Below are 15,715 nucleotides of genomic sequence, written 5' to 3' on the forward strand. Positions count from 1 at the left end.
ACCGGCTGGGCACGGGCAGCGCCGCCGGGTTCTGGGTGTCAGAGGCCGGAACGGGCTCCGCTCGGGGGTGCCCAGCAATGGGGCAAGAGGCAACGGGCACAAACTGATGCCCAGGAAGTTCCGCCTGAACAGAATCACCGAGGTTGGAAAAGACCTCTCAGATCATCAAGTAGGACCTTTGCCCCGACACCACCTTGCCTACCAGACCATGGCACTGATGCCACATCCAGTCTCTTCCTAAACAGCCCCGGGGACGGTGACTCCACCACCTCCCTGGGCAGCCTAATTACAGTGTCAGATCACTCTCTCTGTGGAAAATTTCTTCCTAATGTCCAATCTAAACCTCCCCTGGTGCAGCTTAAGACCGTGCCCTCTTGTCTTATTGCTGGTCACCTGGGAGGAGAGCCCGACCCCCACCTGGCTCCAACCTCCTTTCAGGGAGTTGTAGAGAGCGATGAGGTCTCCCCTGAGCCTCCTCCAGGCTTCCATGGAAGAACAACTTCACTGTGCAGCGACCCAGCACAGGAACAGATCGCCCAGACAGGGTGTGGAGTCTCCCTTACTGGAGATATCCCAGAACCATCTGGACACTGTGCCATGTGCTCTGGGATGGCCCTGCTGGAACAGATGGTCCCTTCTAACCTGACCCATCCTGTGATTGTGCCTGGGCACCACAAAGCCCAGTGAGCTCAGAGCAGCTCAGCAGGGCTCGGTGCCTCCCCTGCCCCAGCACGGGTGAAGTGGCTACACAGTCTCTCCTGACCTGGAGCCTCTCCAGCATCCCCACGTGGTGCTGAGGGGCCGTGGTGGTTTCTCACCCCTTTGATGCCCCTTAAATGAGAAGAAACCACGAGTGTGGGAAAGGCCAGTCCGGCTTCTTGGAGGTCAAATGCTTCCAGAGGGATTTAGTCCAGTCAGGTCACTGTTGCCCACTCAGGAACTCCATCTCCAGGATGTTTTAATTCAGCTTTCTCCAAAGTCAGCGTTACAGAGACATTTATTGGCTTTCTTGCAAAAGCTTACAACACTTTTAAAATAACAATTACAAGTACTCTTACCAAAATTCAGACTGAAAGAGAGTAGGGTTAGATGGAATATTGGGAAGAAACTCTTCCCTGTGAGGGTGGGGAGGCCCTGGCACAGGTTACCCAGAGAAGCTGTGGCTGCCCCATCCCTGGAAGTGTCCAAGACCAGGTTGGACAGAGCTTGGAGCAACCTGGGATAGTGAAGGCGTCCCTGCCCATGGCAGGGGGTGGAATGGGGTGAGCTTTAAGGTGCCTTCCAACCTAAACCACTCTGGGATTCTATGAAAATTTCAAAAATTCTCACAGCTTCCTGTTTACATGAACAGCAGCATAACAACTTGAAGCAGCATCTCATATAATTATTAAGCTGATTCTACCTTTTCAATATGTTCTATTACCTTTCAGAGGGCTCAATTAAAAAAAACACAAAAGATTTTAGGCTTGAGCTCCAGCAGAGCTCAACACACCATAGAGGAAATTATGTAAACTCATTAATTTTCTGGTGAAGGAAAGATTTCACCATTGCACTTTTTTTTTCAATCTAGAAAACAAGCCCCTATGCTGCAGGAAGAGACAGCAGCTCTGCAGCAGGGGAGAGAAATTGTTGGAAGTGCTTTAGCCTTGTATTAGGGGAAGCAGAGTTAGAAACCAGACAGAGAAGTGCTCTGAGATGTTCCCTGCAAGGTGACATTACACTTGTTTGCCACAGAGTGCACGAGCCAGGCAAGTTTTACCTCAGTCTCTTGACAGCAGCCTAAAGAGTAAATTTCTCCTCTCCAGCCCTTCATGCTTTGCAGTCAGAGCCAACTGAACTGCTTCATGGTGCAGTGATTGTCCCTCCACAGGCAGCTCTGGAGGGAGCTCAGCAGACAGCCCTGCTCCAGAACCATGAGCCTGCCCTCAAAACATGCCAGCATTTGATCACAGCTCAGTAAAACAGCACTGAAAACTTGCCAGAGGGAACTCAGCTCATTCCTTACTCCTCTGCAAGGCCTTGGCTGAGCTGTTTCACCCCACTGGGGCTCGGTTCCCAACTGTGGGACAGAGATAAGCAGCTCAAGCACGCTCTGTGTGTGTAGATCTGGGAGCACTTTGCTCTGGGCACTTTCTCCTCCTGTCAGGATAACTGCAAGTTTCCCAACATGTGGCCCTCAGACACCCCACAGTGAAGCAAATACTTGGCTACAGCTTCTCACTGTCACTGTTGTGAGCAAACACACCTGTGGCAGCAGTGCTGCAGCTGGGGTGGGAGCAGCAGGTTCAGGCCCTGGGGCACACGATGCTCCAGATCCCCCAACACTGCCCTGTGAGCCAGGCTGGGGGCAGGAAAAGAGGGAAAATTTGGAGGCAAGAGTGAGGGAGGACAAGGCCTGTAAGAGGCCAGATATTTACTGTGAGGAGACTGTGTGGAATCCTTTAGGTTGGAAAATGCAGTCCAACCCAGCACTGGCAGGTCCACAGCTAAACCCATCTACAGACCTGACTTCAGGGGAAGTTGAAGGATGCTCAGAAACCTTGCACTCAGCAATTCCAGTTTTCCCCACAAGGCCATGTTTTCAGGATTTCAAAATAACACACAGTAGTATTGTAATGCCTAAGAGAAAAAGAAATGCATGGCACTCAAATGCCTCGTGCACCTGCTGTGCTGAGGCAAAGATCTCCAACACTTGACTGTTGGTCAAGTCTCTCCTGCTTCTCTCCTTTTAAAGCCACAGAGAGATTTTAGGTTTCCTTGGCCCTGCATGATTTGGATAATTTCCTTCTCAAGTGGCAGAAATTACCTTTTCAGCTCTAGTAAGACACCAGCATTTCTTCTGCAGCTTTAACTAAGTGTGCAGAAATGGGGTGCAGATCCCCAGCTTCTGAAGGCTCTGCAGTTTTCATTAATTTTTGAGTGATTAAAGATCAGAGTTACCTCTGTGAAGAATTACCACTTACAACTCCTTTTTGCCCGAGGGCTGACCAGGAGGTCCTCCACTTCATTTACTTGAATAAATAGTTGATAAGAATAAAAAAGGAAAGGCTGGATGCCACAAAACATCAGCAGTGAAATGCATCAGATCTCACAGGTCATTTGCAACATGCCCTCATGGAGCAGTGACTCAGAAGGTGAGCATTCCTCCTGAGCACTGGAGAGGCTGCAAGGAGCAGGACCTGGAATCTGGGAACCAAGGCAGTGCTCCACTCCCCTGCCTGTCAAATGAGTCACTTAAATTTCGACAACACTTAAATAACAGCCTGCATCTCCCAGGCAGCAGCAGCAGACAGCACACTACAAACACAGCACTGTCATTTCCACATTACAAAAAGTGCAGGTGTCTCCACTCACACTCACCTGACAGAGCTCTGCAGCTGAGTTTGGATTAGCAAATAATCCATACAGAAACCTCCAAGAAAAGCAGGACACACAGGCCACAGCAGGAAGCTCGAGCTGCCTTTGCTACCCCGTGTGAAGGAGCAGGACACTGCTGTGTCACTTCCCTTGGGAAGGGAAGGCAGAGCCACAGCAGGCCCAGGGACAGGCACTCCTTATGTAACAGGGATAAAGGCTGCCGTGCCTGGGAAAGCGCAGGGTTGGGAGCCAGGATTCGTGTTTGCCAAACAACTTTCCAAACATACCCAGTCTGGCTGTCAACATCCTCCCTGCTCCTGACAGCCCTGTTTGTGACAGGTGTGACGGCTGCATCTACAGCCACCTTTGCTTTTCACAAGCCCTGGCTTTGCTCCAAGGGCAAAGGCTTCCTTTCCTGGCTCAGTTCAGGGAATTCAATCCATCTGGCTGCCTGGTCTTGGACAGACCTCCCAGGACACTACGTTCAGAAGGCTCTGATCCTCATCACGATCACGTGAAACGTTTTGCCTTGAAAGTAACAAAAGGAGGCTGGAGAGAGCTGAGGAACCAGCTGGTGTGTTGCTCCAGGAAAGTGCCCAGTGACCATTTCCACTCCAGTGTTGCTGCCCTGACCATACAAGGAGCCAATCTGCAATGTTGGCAGTGCAGTTTGTCACAGACAACTCCAGTGTTCCAGGCTCTGCAGTGGGTACCTAATGACTTATACACCACTGACAATTCTCAAGTGCCAGGCCTGGCTCTGCAGTTGATCTGGAGTGGGAAAGTGCCTGACCTCTAAGAGCCAATTTTGCTGTTCAGTCTTCTTTCCAAACAATGCTGCTAAGACTGATCACTTCACACCACTAAGCAGATGTTTCACTATCTTCCATTCCATTTGCCACTGCGTGACAAGAGCAGGCAGTGGATGGGAAGGCAGAATGCTGGCAGTTATCAGAAGTGCAGTCAAGCAGAATTCAGATGTGCAGAGTCCAGAAACTGCAGAGGATGTAGTGACCCACTCTACAACTCAGGAGCCCAGACAATTCCTGTCTTTCCTCAGGCAGAAACCTCAAAAAGCACTGACAATTAACATTGGGATGGTACTTTCAGGAGAGCAGAACTACAGCCAGCTGCAGTTGGCTGGATGGATGCAAAAGCTGGAAGTATTAGTAGATTAACAGATAAAAAACAGATTATTAACACTTAGAGGCACTTCATTTTCTAGATTTAAGCAGCATTTTAAAAAGTGTATCTTCGTAAAAAACATTTGAAATGCACCTTGGAATGAACCATTCACAGTCAGTGAAGCATCACAGACATGTAGAAAGAAGAATCCTTGGGGCTCTCAGATTCCCCCTCCTTGCTTCTTTCATCACATTCCAAACATTAATAATGTCAGCTGAAGGCAGCTGACACCCTCTGCAGTGCTGCTTGAATCGACCTGGCAGTGTCTTCTGTCACAGGGGACAGGTGAGTCACTGCAAAAGGTGGACAAGAGGCATGCAGGCAGTGGGACTGCACTGCCCCCTGTACTGGAGACTCAGCAGATGCAGAAAGATTAAAAAAATAAATAAATTTTAAAAATGTAACATCTAAAAACTGGTTCTAGTTTCCTCTTTGTCCTCTATTAAGAGTTAAAGTAGAGCCCCATAGCTGAGCTCCTCTCTCCTGATAGGAAACCTGAGCAGGGAGAGCAGGATGAATCACTGCTACTGGCACCACCAAGTGTCACACAATTTTTCAGGGCATTTCTCCCCTCCTAAAAAAGTCTTGTACCAGCTTGTCAAACGTCCGTGAGGAATTCTGCTTTAGGACATTTAAGGGAGTGAGTAAATACTGCTCTGCAAATCCAGCTGTAAAGTGCTCCTTGGAAACAGGTGCCTGGCTAACAGCAGTGGCTGCTCCTGCTGCTCCCAGCTCTTCCCCACTCAGCTTTCCCTTCCCTTTTTCCTCATCCCTGTGACAAGTGCAACCTTCTTTTGAGCAGAAAGCTGGCTCACAGTGGTGCTGCTGAGGAACCTCAGCACCTGTTAATGCTTCAGGTTTCTCAGTACATTTCTCTGGGGACTCAAAAACAACCCCTTGGGGCGCAGAATGCCGTGCAGCTCTTTTCCAGAGACACATGGGGTCCTGCCCCCTCCTTTGGCTTTGCTGCTGCACAGACTCTGGCAAAGGCTTTGGGACTTTGAAGTCAGGAAGTACCTGGGGGGTAGAGCTCAGGTATTCCTGAAAGTAAACCTGGCACATGTTGCCCTTCACAATGGGAATGATCGAGCAAGGTTTCAGCCACTTCACAAACTCGCACAGCTCCGAAAAAGACGAGTGATCCGAGTACGGGATGGGGTGGATCTTGGGGTGGGTGACTTTGACAGGCCTGCCCGTGGGGAGGATGGCAATGGTGGGGTGCAGAGTGTTCCAGGTGACCAGGGTATCCCAGCGGATCTCGGCAACATCCACGGCGCGGATCCACCCGGCCCCTTCCTCGGCGGTGAACACATCCGGCAGCTCCAGCAGCCGCATCTGCTCCAGGCGCCAGGGACTCACCACCACCCAGGTGCTGAACTCCACCGCCAGGTCCACCAGCAGCGCCTCCTTGCCCAGGGTGTACACACCTGCCAGGGGAGCCGGGTGTGGGACAGGGTGGAGAGGAACAGGAGCCCTGCCAGGGGGGGCTGCCAGCCCGTGACCACCAAACCACCCCCTCCGGAGGGGGTAAGCAGGTGGCTCCAGTTAATGTGAGTTACTCAGATCTTTAAAGCTGGCGGGATGAGGGGCTGGCACTCACCGATGACGACGTGGTGGTGCGGGTGGGCGCGGATGAGGCGGGCGGCCTGGCGTGTGGCCAGCTGGCGCGAGGGCAGCGCCCGCTGCGGGTGGCAGTGAGTGTTGTCCAGGTACAGCCGGTCGATGCGGCGGCCCCTCAGCAGCGGCTCCCCCTGCATGGAGCTCGTGTAGCGGAAATCTCCTGCAAGGGACAAGGTTGTCAGCATTTGCCCAGAGAGGGTGTGGAGTCTCCCTCAGTAGAGATATCTCAGAACTGTCTGGTCACAGTTCTGCGCCGCGTGCTGTGGGACAACCAGACGACCCGCTGTGGTCCCTTCTGTCCTGGGATTGTGTGATGGTGGGACCCTGCCCTGTACCTGTGTAGAGGATGGTGCCGAAGGTGCCCTCGAAGAGGAACATGACGGAGCCGGGGCAGTGGTTGGAGTCGAGCAGCGTCACCGTCACCTCGTCCAGCACGTGGCTCTGCCCCACCTCCAGTGGCCGGATCCAGCATGTTGGCACCTACAGAGACCAGGTGGAGAGGGCAGGGCAGCGCAGGAGGGGAGATGGGGGCACCTGGGTGATGAGGGCTGAGTGGGACAAGTGGGCGATGGAGATGCCCAGGTGAGGAGGGCGGGGCCAGACAGGTGGGCAGGTGGGGACGCCCAGGTGATGAAGGCAGGGCCGGGCAGGTGGGGCGATGGGGGTGCCCAGGTGATGAGGGCCGGGCCATACCATACCATACCATACCATACCTACCCGTAGGCGGCTGTGCAGGAGGCGTGCGGTGATCGGGGAGCAGTACAGCGGGCGGCTCCAGGTGCTGGACAGCCCCACCGTGTGGTCCGCGTGCATGTGGGACAGGAAGAAGAGGCGGGCGCCGGCCGCCCTGCGCAGGCTCCAGAAGTCCACGGCGATGGGGGTCCCGGCCAGCACCGTCCCGCTCATGGCGGGCGGGACCCGCGCCCCTCACAGCGAATTTGGCGGGAAGAGCCGCGCATGCGCGGGAGGCGCGGGGGCCGGGCCGAGCGTCAGGGGCGGGGTCACGTGGGCAGGGGTCACGTGGGCGGGGCCGGGGACCAGAACCGGGACCGGGACCGGGATTGGGATTGGTACCGGGACCTGGGACTGAGACTGGGATTGAGACCGGGACCGGGACCTGAGACGAGGACTAGGACTGGGATTGGGACCGGGACCGGGACCTGGGACTGAGACTAGGACTGGCATCGGGACCGGCACCTGGACCAGGATCCGGACCTGGCACTGGGATCGGGACCGGGATAGGTTCCGGGACCTGGGCGTGAGACTAGGACTGGGACCGGGACCTGGGCCTGGGACTAGGACTGGAATTGGGACCGGGACTAGGACCTGGGACTGAGACTGCGATCGGGACCGGGACTTGGGAGTGGGTCTGCGACCAGGACTAGGATCGGGACCTGGAACTGGGACTAGGATCGGACCCAGGACTTAGGCCCGGGACCATACCGGGGCTGGCCGTTGCCCGGGGCCGGGCCGTGCCGGGGCCATGCCGTACCTGGGCGGCGAGGAGGCGCTGCGGGAGCTCCGCCGGGCCCTGTCCAACCCGCACGTGCAGGCGGACCCGGTGCGGTACCGCGCCGCCGTCCTGCGGGTCATCCGGTACGGCGGGGGCTGGGGGGACCCGCACCCGGGGGACCCGCACCCGGCCCGGCCCGACCCGCGTGTCCCCGCAGGCTGATGGCGCAGGGCGCCGACGTGTCGGGGGTGTTCCCGGAGATGGTGAAGGCGGGCGCGGTGCCGGACGTGGTGCAGAAGAAGCTCGTGTCGCTGTACGTGCGGGCACAGGCCCCGCGGCAGCCGCAGCTGGCGCTGCTCGCCGTCAACTCCCTGCGCAAGGACTGCGCCCACCCCAGCCCGGCCGTGCGGGGGCTCGCCCTGCGCACCATGTGCGGCCTCAGGTGCGGCGGGGCGACCGGGGTGGTGGTCCTGGGCTGGGGGTGGTGATCCTGGGGCTGGGGTGGTCATGGGACTGAGGGTGGTCATGGGACTGAGGGTGGTGGTCATGGACTGGAGTGGTGGCTCTGGGGCTCAGGGTGGTGGTCATGGTCTGGGGATGGTGGTCCCAGACTGGGGTGGTGGTCATGGGCTAGGGTGGTGGTGCTGGGCTGGGCTGGTGATCCTGGGCTGAAAGTGGTGGTCGTGGGCTGGAGATGATGGTCCTGGGCTCGAGGTGGTGGCTGTGAGGCTGGGGGTGGTGGTGGTCATGGGCTGGGGGTGGTCCTGGGGCTGGGGCTGGGGCTGGTGGTCCTGGGACTGGGGATGGTGGTCCTGGGGTTTGGGGTCGTGGCTGTGAGGCTGGGAGTGATGGTCGTGGGCTGGGGTTGTGGTGGTCCCAGACTGGGGTGCTGGTCTTGGGTTCTAGGTGGTGGTCATGGGCTCAAGGTGGTGGTCCTGAGGCTGGGGATAGTCCTGGGGCTGGGGTGGTGGTCCTGGGGCTGGGGACATGCAGGTGCTGAGAGCACGTTCAGGCCTCAGGGCTGTGCTGGGCTCGCTGCGCTGCCTCTGGATTGTCGTGGCTGTAGGGCAGAGAGAGGAGGAAATGGAGGGAAATTAAAGGCTGAGAGGGTTGGGGCTGTTCAGGCTCTGGTACCCCCTGACCTGCCCTCCTGCAGGATGCCCGGGATCCAGGAGTACCTGCAGCAGCCCCTGGTGAACGGGCTGCGGGACAAGGCGTCCTACGTGCGCAGAGCGGCCGTGCTGGGCTGTGCCAAGATGGTGAAGCTGCAGGGGGACTGTGAAGTGGGTAAGGGGCTCTCAGGGGCTGTGCCCCTGGGCTGAGGGTGGTGGTTCTGGGGCTCAGGGTGGTGCTCCTGGGGCTGGGGGCACACTGAGAGCGTGTTCGGTGCTCTCTAGGGCTGCGCTGGGCTCGCTGTGCTGCCTCTGGGTTGTTGTTGTGGCTGCAGGGCAGAGAGAGGGGGAAGTGGAGGGGAATTAAAGGCTGGGGTGTTCACCTGGAGAAGAGAAGGCTCCAGGGAGACCTGAGAGCCCTTTCCAGTGCCTAAAGAGGCTCCAAGAGAGCTGGAGAGGGACTTTGGACAACAAGTGGAGGGACAGGACAAGAGGGAATAGCTTCCCATTGGCAAGGGCAGGGTTAGATGGGATATTGGGAAGGAATTTTTGGCTGTGAGGGTGGTGATGCCCTGGCACAGATTGCCCAGAGAAGCTGTGGCTGCTCCATCCCTGGAAGTGTCCAGGGCCAGGTTAGGTAAAGCTTGGAGCAACGTGGGCTAGTGGAAGGTGTCCCTGCCCATGGCAGGGGGTGGAATGAGATGAGCTTTAAGTTCCCGTCCAACCCAAACCATTCCATGATTCTGTGGTCCATGTGTATCAGACTGTTAATGATGCAGTGCCCCTTCCCTCCCTGCTCTTCCAGGGCCTCCCACAGCGCACAGCCATCCCTGAAATCTCTGATCAGCCAGGGGCTGTTCTCACCCCCACAGATATTCAGGGAAAAGCTGTGCCAAGGGCAGTCGTTACTGTAGGGCTGGTAGTTTTGGTGGCTCCTTCTCCCAGTTCAAGCCATATATTCTCCTTGTGACTAATACTCATAGACTGATTAAGCTGCAGTGTGCCAGCAGAATTTGATAGCAGGACCTCTGCTCCTTTGCAGATGGTGCACTGGTGAACGAGCTCTACAGTTTGCTTCGTGACCAGGATCCTATTGTGGTCGTGAACTGTCTGAGGGCCTTGGAAGAGATCTTGAAGAAGGAGGGAGGAGTTGTCATCAACAAACCCATTGCCCATCATCTCCTCAACAGGTTTGTTGTCTTTGATACTGATGAGGTGCTGGAACCTTCATTCTTGTTCTTGTGTTTTCTGTGCAGAGAGGGCATTTCTGGAGAGGACTTGAAGGGACCCTTGTCAGGCACCCAAAGATGGAGGTGCCCATCCTAAAGATAAACTGAATGACTTTTAGGCTAAAGTCTTAAGAGTAATCTGGAATGCCCTGCTTTTCCAGGGAGTCTTTGCTTCAGCTGGTGGTTTGTTTTGGAACTATAGGTTAATGTGATTAATTTTTTAGTGATAGTACACACAATATATTTGTAAACAGGTATGTTTTTATTATGTCTCTCCAGATCCATTGAAAAATATATAACTTATCCTTTGCTTGAAGAAATGAACTTATCTGCAGATAATTCTGCATGAGCTGGGAAAAGAGGGGTATTGCTCTGCCCAGGGTTCTTGTCAGTGTTGCTGTCTGGCCTAAACACCAGTAAGAGTGCACATGACTGATCCCGAGTTAATAACTGGGCAATTCTCTTGAGATAAAAAGTGTGCTACCCCCTTGGTTTGGAACAGAGACCATAAGAAACTCAGAGACTGAGGTCTCTGCTCTGCACAGCCCAGATCCTTGTGCACTCCCTGACTCCTGCACATTGTGTTTGTTGTCCTGGCAGGATGCCTGACCTGGATCAGTGGGGGCAGAGCGAGGTGCTCACCTTCCTGCTGCGCTACAAACCCCGCAGCGAGGAGGAACTCTTCGACATCCTCAACCTGCTGGATGGTTACCTCAAAAGCAGCAGCCCCAGCGTGGTGATGGCAGCCACCAAGCTCTTCCTGGTGCTGGCCAGGGAGTACCCAGACGTGCAGGCAGACGTTCTGGTGCGGGTGAAGGGCCCGCTGCTGTCTGCCTGCACCTCGGAGAGCAGGGAGCTCTGCTTCACCGCGCTGTGCCACGTGCGCCAGATCCTGGGGAGCCTGCCCGGCCACTTCAGCAGCCACTACAAAAAGTTCTTCTGTTCGTACTCAGAGCCCCACTACATCAAATGCCAGAAGATGGAGGTGTTGTGTGAGCTGGTGAATGATGAGAATGTTCAGCAGGTGCTGGAGGAGCTGAAGGGTTACTGCACTGATGTGTCGGTGGAGCTCGCCCAAGGGGCGATCTTCGCCATAGGTGAGAGCTGTGCCTCGCCTGGACCTTCCAGGTGGGCTGTTCTCTGCTGAGCTGTGTCTGGGCAAACACCAGATCACTGCTCTGTGCTGCAGCAGTACAAGACCAACCTCCCCAGCAGTGTTTTGTGTCACTGTGTTTCTAAACCACAACTGAGCTGATTCTTTTGGAAGTCCTGGCATTCAGGTTGTGCAGACAGTTCTTGACTCCCATCCTCTGATGAGATGCTTTAAAGAAATTGCATCATTTCATCTTGTTAGTCAGCCTTATAGTCTTCAGTGAAGCTTTGTAGTGGGTGGAGGAGCTCCAATACCTGCTTGTTCTGTGAGTTGTGATGGGGGCAGAGTTAAGGGGATTTGGGATGCTTTGGTTTTATTTTTGTAAGCTTTAAAATAGGTGAGTTTTTACAGTATTCGTAAGGGTGAAGCTGGGGATGCTAAAGTGCTTTTCTTAATGTATTACATTTAAGGAAAGTTCAGAAATCTTCTGAGGCATGGCCTCAAAAAAAGGAACATGTCCCTTGTGTGGAGAAGAAGCTCATTTGACTGCACTTTCATAAGTGGTTGTCAGAAAGGAAAAGAGAGAGACTGTTTCTTTAAAATGGGTTTGTGATGAATAGCTGGGCTCATGGTTCCTATTTCACTCTGATAAAAGGTTGACTTTTGTATGTCTTTTTGGCATCCTTGCAGGCAATATTGCCAGGACTTACACAGAGCAGTGTGTGGGGATTCTGACAGAGCTCCTGGGCCTTCAGCAGGAGCACATCACTTCAGGTAACCATCTGCAGGCTGCTTACCTGGCTTGTGCCTTCAGGAAGTGGCCTTGCTGGGGCTTGTGATCCCAAAATCAAGGCTCTTGAAGGCGTTTGGCTTTTAATTTATTGGCACCTTCATGTGGAAGTTTTCCTGGTGGGTTTAGGGGTACTAAGTGTGTTCCTTCCATAGGAACTGCTCTTTGTGGGGAAGGAGGACATGGTTGTAGCTGTGTTCTTGATCCTTTCTGCCTGCCACCTGCTGAATTAGGGAGTGAGTGACTCAGCAGAGACATTTCAGTGTCTATTTGAGGGCCAAGATGATTAATAGATCTTTTAAATCTCTGTGATTTCTGTTCCTCATATAATAGTCTGATTCAATTGTACCCAGGCTTCTTTTTTTCTTCTGCTGCCCTCAGATCTACCTTCACATCACTGCTGCTCCTGCTGTTCTCTTTTAACTGCTCTGCTCTCAGTTTAAAAACCACGCACTTGCCCTCAGCTGTTGAATTCAATCTCAGGAGCTGCTGGTGTTTCTGAGTGGGCAGCAGAACCTTTAAAATTTACGACCTAAAGTTCACGAGACTCGTTTTGAATCGGGGTTAGTTTTAATTTGTCATTCCAACCTCGTGTGTCTGAAGCATCGTGAGTCAGTGCCCTTTTAAAGGCTGGCAATGTCCAGAAGAGAGATTGCTTTCCAGCAGCCAGAGGAACAATCTGAAGCCTCAATGCTTTATTTTAGACTTGATGCAGCTTTGCTCTGACAAACGCAGTGTCATGGGACTTGGAAGGAGGGTGTCTCAAATCATAGTCACAAGCAGGGCACTGACCTTTCTGGCTAAGATTTGTAGAATCTCTTAAACAAGGGGGGTTGGATTGATTTTTTTTTTTCCCCTCTGGTGGTTTTTGTGACTGCTGGGGATGCTCATAACTTGCTTTCCTTGCAGCAGTGGTCCGGGCTTTCCGGGACCTGGCTTGGCTGTGTCCCCAGTGCACAGATGCCGTGTGCCAGGCACTGCCTGGCTGTGAGGACACCATCCAGGACAGCGAGGTGAGGTGCCAGTGCTTGAGGATGAGTGAACAGTAACTGTTTGGTAAAAATCAGAAATCGTCAGCCATATTCTCCCAATCTCTGTATTTCACCATCTTTCTGGCACACAGCACCCCTTTGCTGTTGTTTTCTGTGGTTCCTTCAGGGCAAGCAAGCACTGATCTGGCTCCTGGGCACACATGGGGAGAAGGTCCCAAATGCTCCCTATGTTTTGGAGGACTTTGTGGAGAATGTGAAGTCGGAGACGTTCCCAGCAGTGAAGATGGAGCTCCTGACAGCGCTGGTGCGACTGTTCCTGTCCCGTCCTGCCGAGTGCCAGGACATGCTGGGCAGGCTGCTCTACTACTGCATAGGTGGGTTCCCTGCCTTCTGTTCCACTGACAGGGTTTTTGGGACAGGGTTTTTGGGACCTGATTTGGCCCTGTCCCCAGTGCAGGGATGCTGTGTCAGCATCCTGGCTCTGAGCAGACTGTCCAGGGCAGCAGGGTAAGGTGGCTTTATGCCTTAGGCTGCATGAAATCATAGAATCCTATAATGGTTTGGGTTGGAAGGGACCTTAAAGCTCATTCCACCCCCTGCCATGGGCAGGGACACCTTCCACTAGCCCAGGTTGCTCCAAGCCCTGTCCAACCTGGCCTTGGACACTTCCAGGGATGGGGCAGCTGCAGCTTCTCTGGGCAACCTGTGCCAGGGCCTCATCACCCTCTGAGTAAAGAATTCCTTCCCAATATCCCACCTAACCCTGCCCTCTGTTAGTTAAAAACCATTCCCCCTTGTCCTGTCACTATGCCCATGGACAGGCTTACACTGTATCCCTGAAAATCTGTTTTTAGTAATCAAGGGTTAGTACTCTGGGGAAATCTGGGTGATACAATTATCCATAATTTCCATCTCTCTGATCCCCAGAGGAGGAGATGGACATGGCAGTGCGGGACCGAGGGTTGTTCTACTATCGCCTTCTGCAGTCTGGGGTGGAAGAAGTGAAACGGGTCCTGTGTAGCCCCAAATCTGACCCTTCTCTGGGGCTCCTGGGCAACCAAACCAAGCAACCTGTGAATGCTTGGGCTTGGGAGTTTAACACTCTCATCCCAGTTTATGGCAGAGAACGCTGGGCACTCGCCACTGCTCACCAGCCTGTGGAACCCTCCTGCTCTGGTCCTCCTTGTACTGACTCCAGGAGCAGAGACACAGGTAACCTGCCCCACCTTCCTCTGGGATCCATTTTCCCCTTGTCAGTAGGTCACAGAGTCATGGAAACACAGAGTGGTTTGGGTGGGAAGGGACCTTAAAGCTCATCTCATTCCACCCCCTGCCATGGGCAGGGACACCTTCCACTATCCCAGGTTGCTCCAAGCCCTGTCCAGTCTGGCCTTTGTGGATCTGTGAGCTGCACCTCACATGTTTGTGGTTTCCTTTCAGAGTCACTGATTTCTGAGGGGAGTAAAGAAGTCCTCAAGGTTCAGCCCAGCACAGGCAGCCTGAGCCTGATTCCTGATGCTTCCTTGACTGCAGAACAGTTTGAGAAGACGTGGCTGAGCTTGGACACGAGCTGCCACCTCTCCCTGCCCTGGTGTGGGCCTGTCCCTCCAGACACCATACAGACAGCCCTTCATGTTGTCCACATCCAGACTATTGCCATGAGCAAAGCGGGTGCCCAGCCCTGGAAAGCTTATCTGAGTGCTCAGGATGACACAGGCTGCATCTTCCTGACAGAGCTCCTGCTCCAGGCGGCAGATTCGGAGCTGCAGGTGTCTGTGAAGCAGAGTGAGGCAAAGCCAGAGGCACTGCAGAGCTTCATCTCGGCCTTGAGGACAGTCCTGGAGGCCGTGGCTGGACTGGGGTCCTGACAGGTCCCTGCTCCCAGCAGGATGCCTGCTCAGGGCACAGGAAAAGTTGATTTCTCTGGCTTCATTTGCCATACCTGATGCTGGTGTGGTACTTTTAAACTGCAGGAGTGTTGGCAGCCCTTTCCTGGGCCTAGGAAGCACAGTGTGGTGTGGGGGGAGCTGCAGCTGGAGCTGGTGAAGGGTCTGCCCTCCCCCTGGGCTGGGGAAGGGACAGGGTGGTTCTGGAGTGAGTCACAACTCATCAGTGATGATCATCATGGGACACCAATGCCACTGATGGAACCAGAACTGAGCAGAATTCAGGGATGTGTTTTGGAGAGTGTTTTTCCTGAGAAGTATAAATAATTTAAAAAACAGTTCAGAGGCACCAAGACTCTGCTACTTACCTCACATTAAGAGGAACAGTGCAATGAAGAGAGGAGTGTTTTATTCTTGGCTTCCTCTACATGTGATTTAGTTTTCTGTCTGATAGAAGGATTGATGGGAGCTTCACTTAGGGGTGGACAGAGCTCTGCTGTGCCAGAGATGGGTAGACAGGGTACATCCTGCTCAAGAGAACCAACATGTTTCACTTGCAATAGAAAGAAGTTGAAACATGTTACTGAGGTCATGAATTGCCTTCTCTGAAGTTCCCCCTCAGCTCCCTGTGCTGTTGCCATACTGAAGAGACTCCTTGGCACAAGGGTGATGCACACAGGTGAGGCACAGGTTACTCTGACAGGGCTTTGTGGTACTATGTAATAAGCACAGACTTCTTTAACCCTGTTCTGTAAGATTTCTTGTCATTCTGAATTTCTTTTGTGGCTGCATTGTACCTTCAAATCACAGTATGCCTTCCATGCACTTCACTGGAACGCTGCTCTCACTGTTAAACAGCAAGTTTTAGACTTCTGATTTTCCTAATAAAAATGTGAACCATTCTTGGCTGATTTCTGGAGTATTTGTTCCTTCAACTCAGATGTGCAGGATGGAGTCACCTGATCACTGCTGTGGATCCACACAGAACTGCAGTCCAG

The 15,715-nt window shown here is 53.8% G+C and overlaps 2 protein-coding genes across 2 annotated transcripts; one reads left to right on the forward strand and one right to left on the reverse strand.

Annotated features, from left to right (window-relative positions):
• Positions 1–3,776: 3,776 nt before the first annotated feature.
• On the reverse strand, positions 3,777–7,157 carry DCLRE1B (DNA cross-link repair 1B). The gene is made up of 4 exons (XM_027695067.1): positions 6,880–7,157; positions 6,498–6,642; positions 6,143–6,322; positions 3,777–5,969 (listed from the first exon to the last, which is right to left on the reverse strand). Exons 1-4 carry the CDS (start codon positions 7,066–7,068, stop codon positions 5,098–5,100), a joined length of 1,386 nt encoding a protein of 461 aa, XP_027550868.1. The 5' UTR covers positions 7,069–7,157; the 3' UTR covers positions 3,777–5,097.
• A 40-nt stretch (positions 7,158–7,197) lies between these two features.
• AP4B1 (adaptor related protein complex 4 subunit beta 1) lies at positions 7,198–15,619 on the forward strand. The gene is made up of 10 exons (XM_027695066.1): positions 7,198–7,758; positions 7,833–8,057; positions 8,772–8,902; positions 9,770–9,917; positions 10,557–11,053; positions 11,740–11,823; positions 12,749–12,852; positions 12,998–13,205; positions 13,759–14,043; positions 14,272–15,619. The coding sequence occupies exons 1-10, from the start codon at positions 7,646–7,648 to the stop codon at positions 14,697–14,699; spliced, it is 2,223 nt and encodes a 740-aa protein (XP_027550867.1). The 5' UTR covers positions 7,198–7,645; the 3' UTR covers positions 14,700–15,619.
• The last annotated feature ends 96 nt before the right edge of the window (positions 15,620–15,715 follow it).

This window comes from Neopelma chrysocephalum, unplaced genomic scaffold (assembly GCF_003984885.1).
Source record: "Neopelma chrysocephalum unplaced genomic scaffold, ASM398488v2 Primary Assembly neopelma1_100, whole genome shotgun sequence".
In the NCBI taxonomy this organism is placed as follows: domain Eukaryota; kingdom Metazoa; phylum Chordata; class Aves; order Passeriformes; family Pipridae; genus Neopelma; species Neopelma chrysocephalum.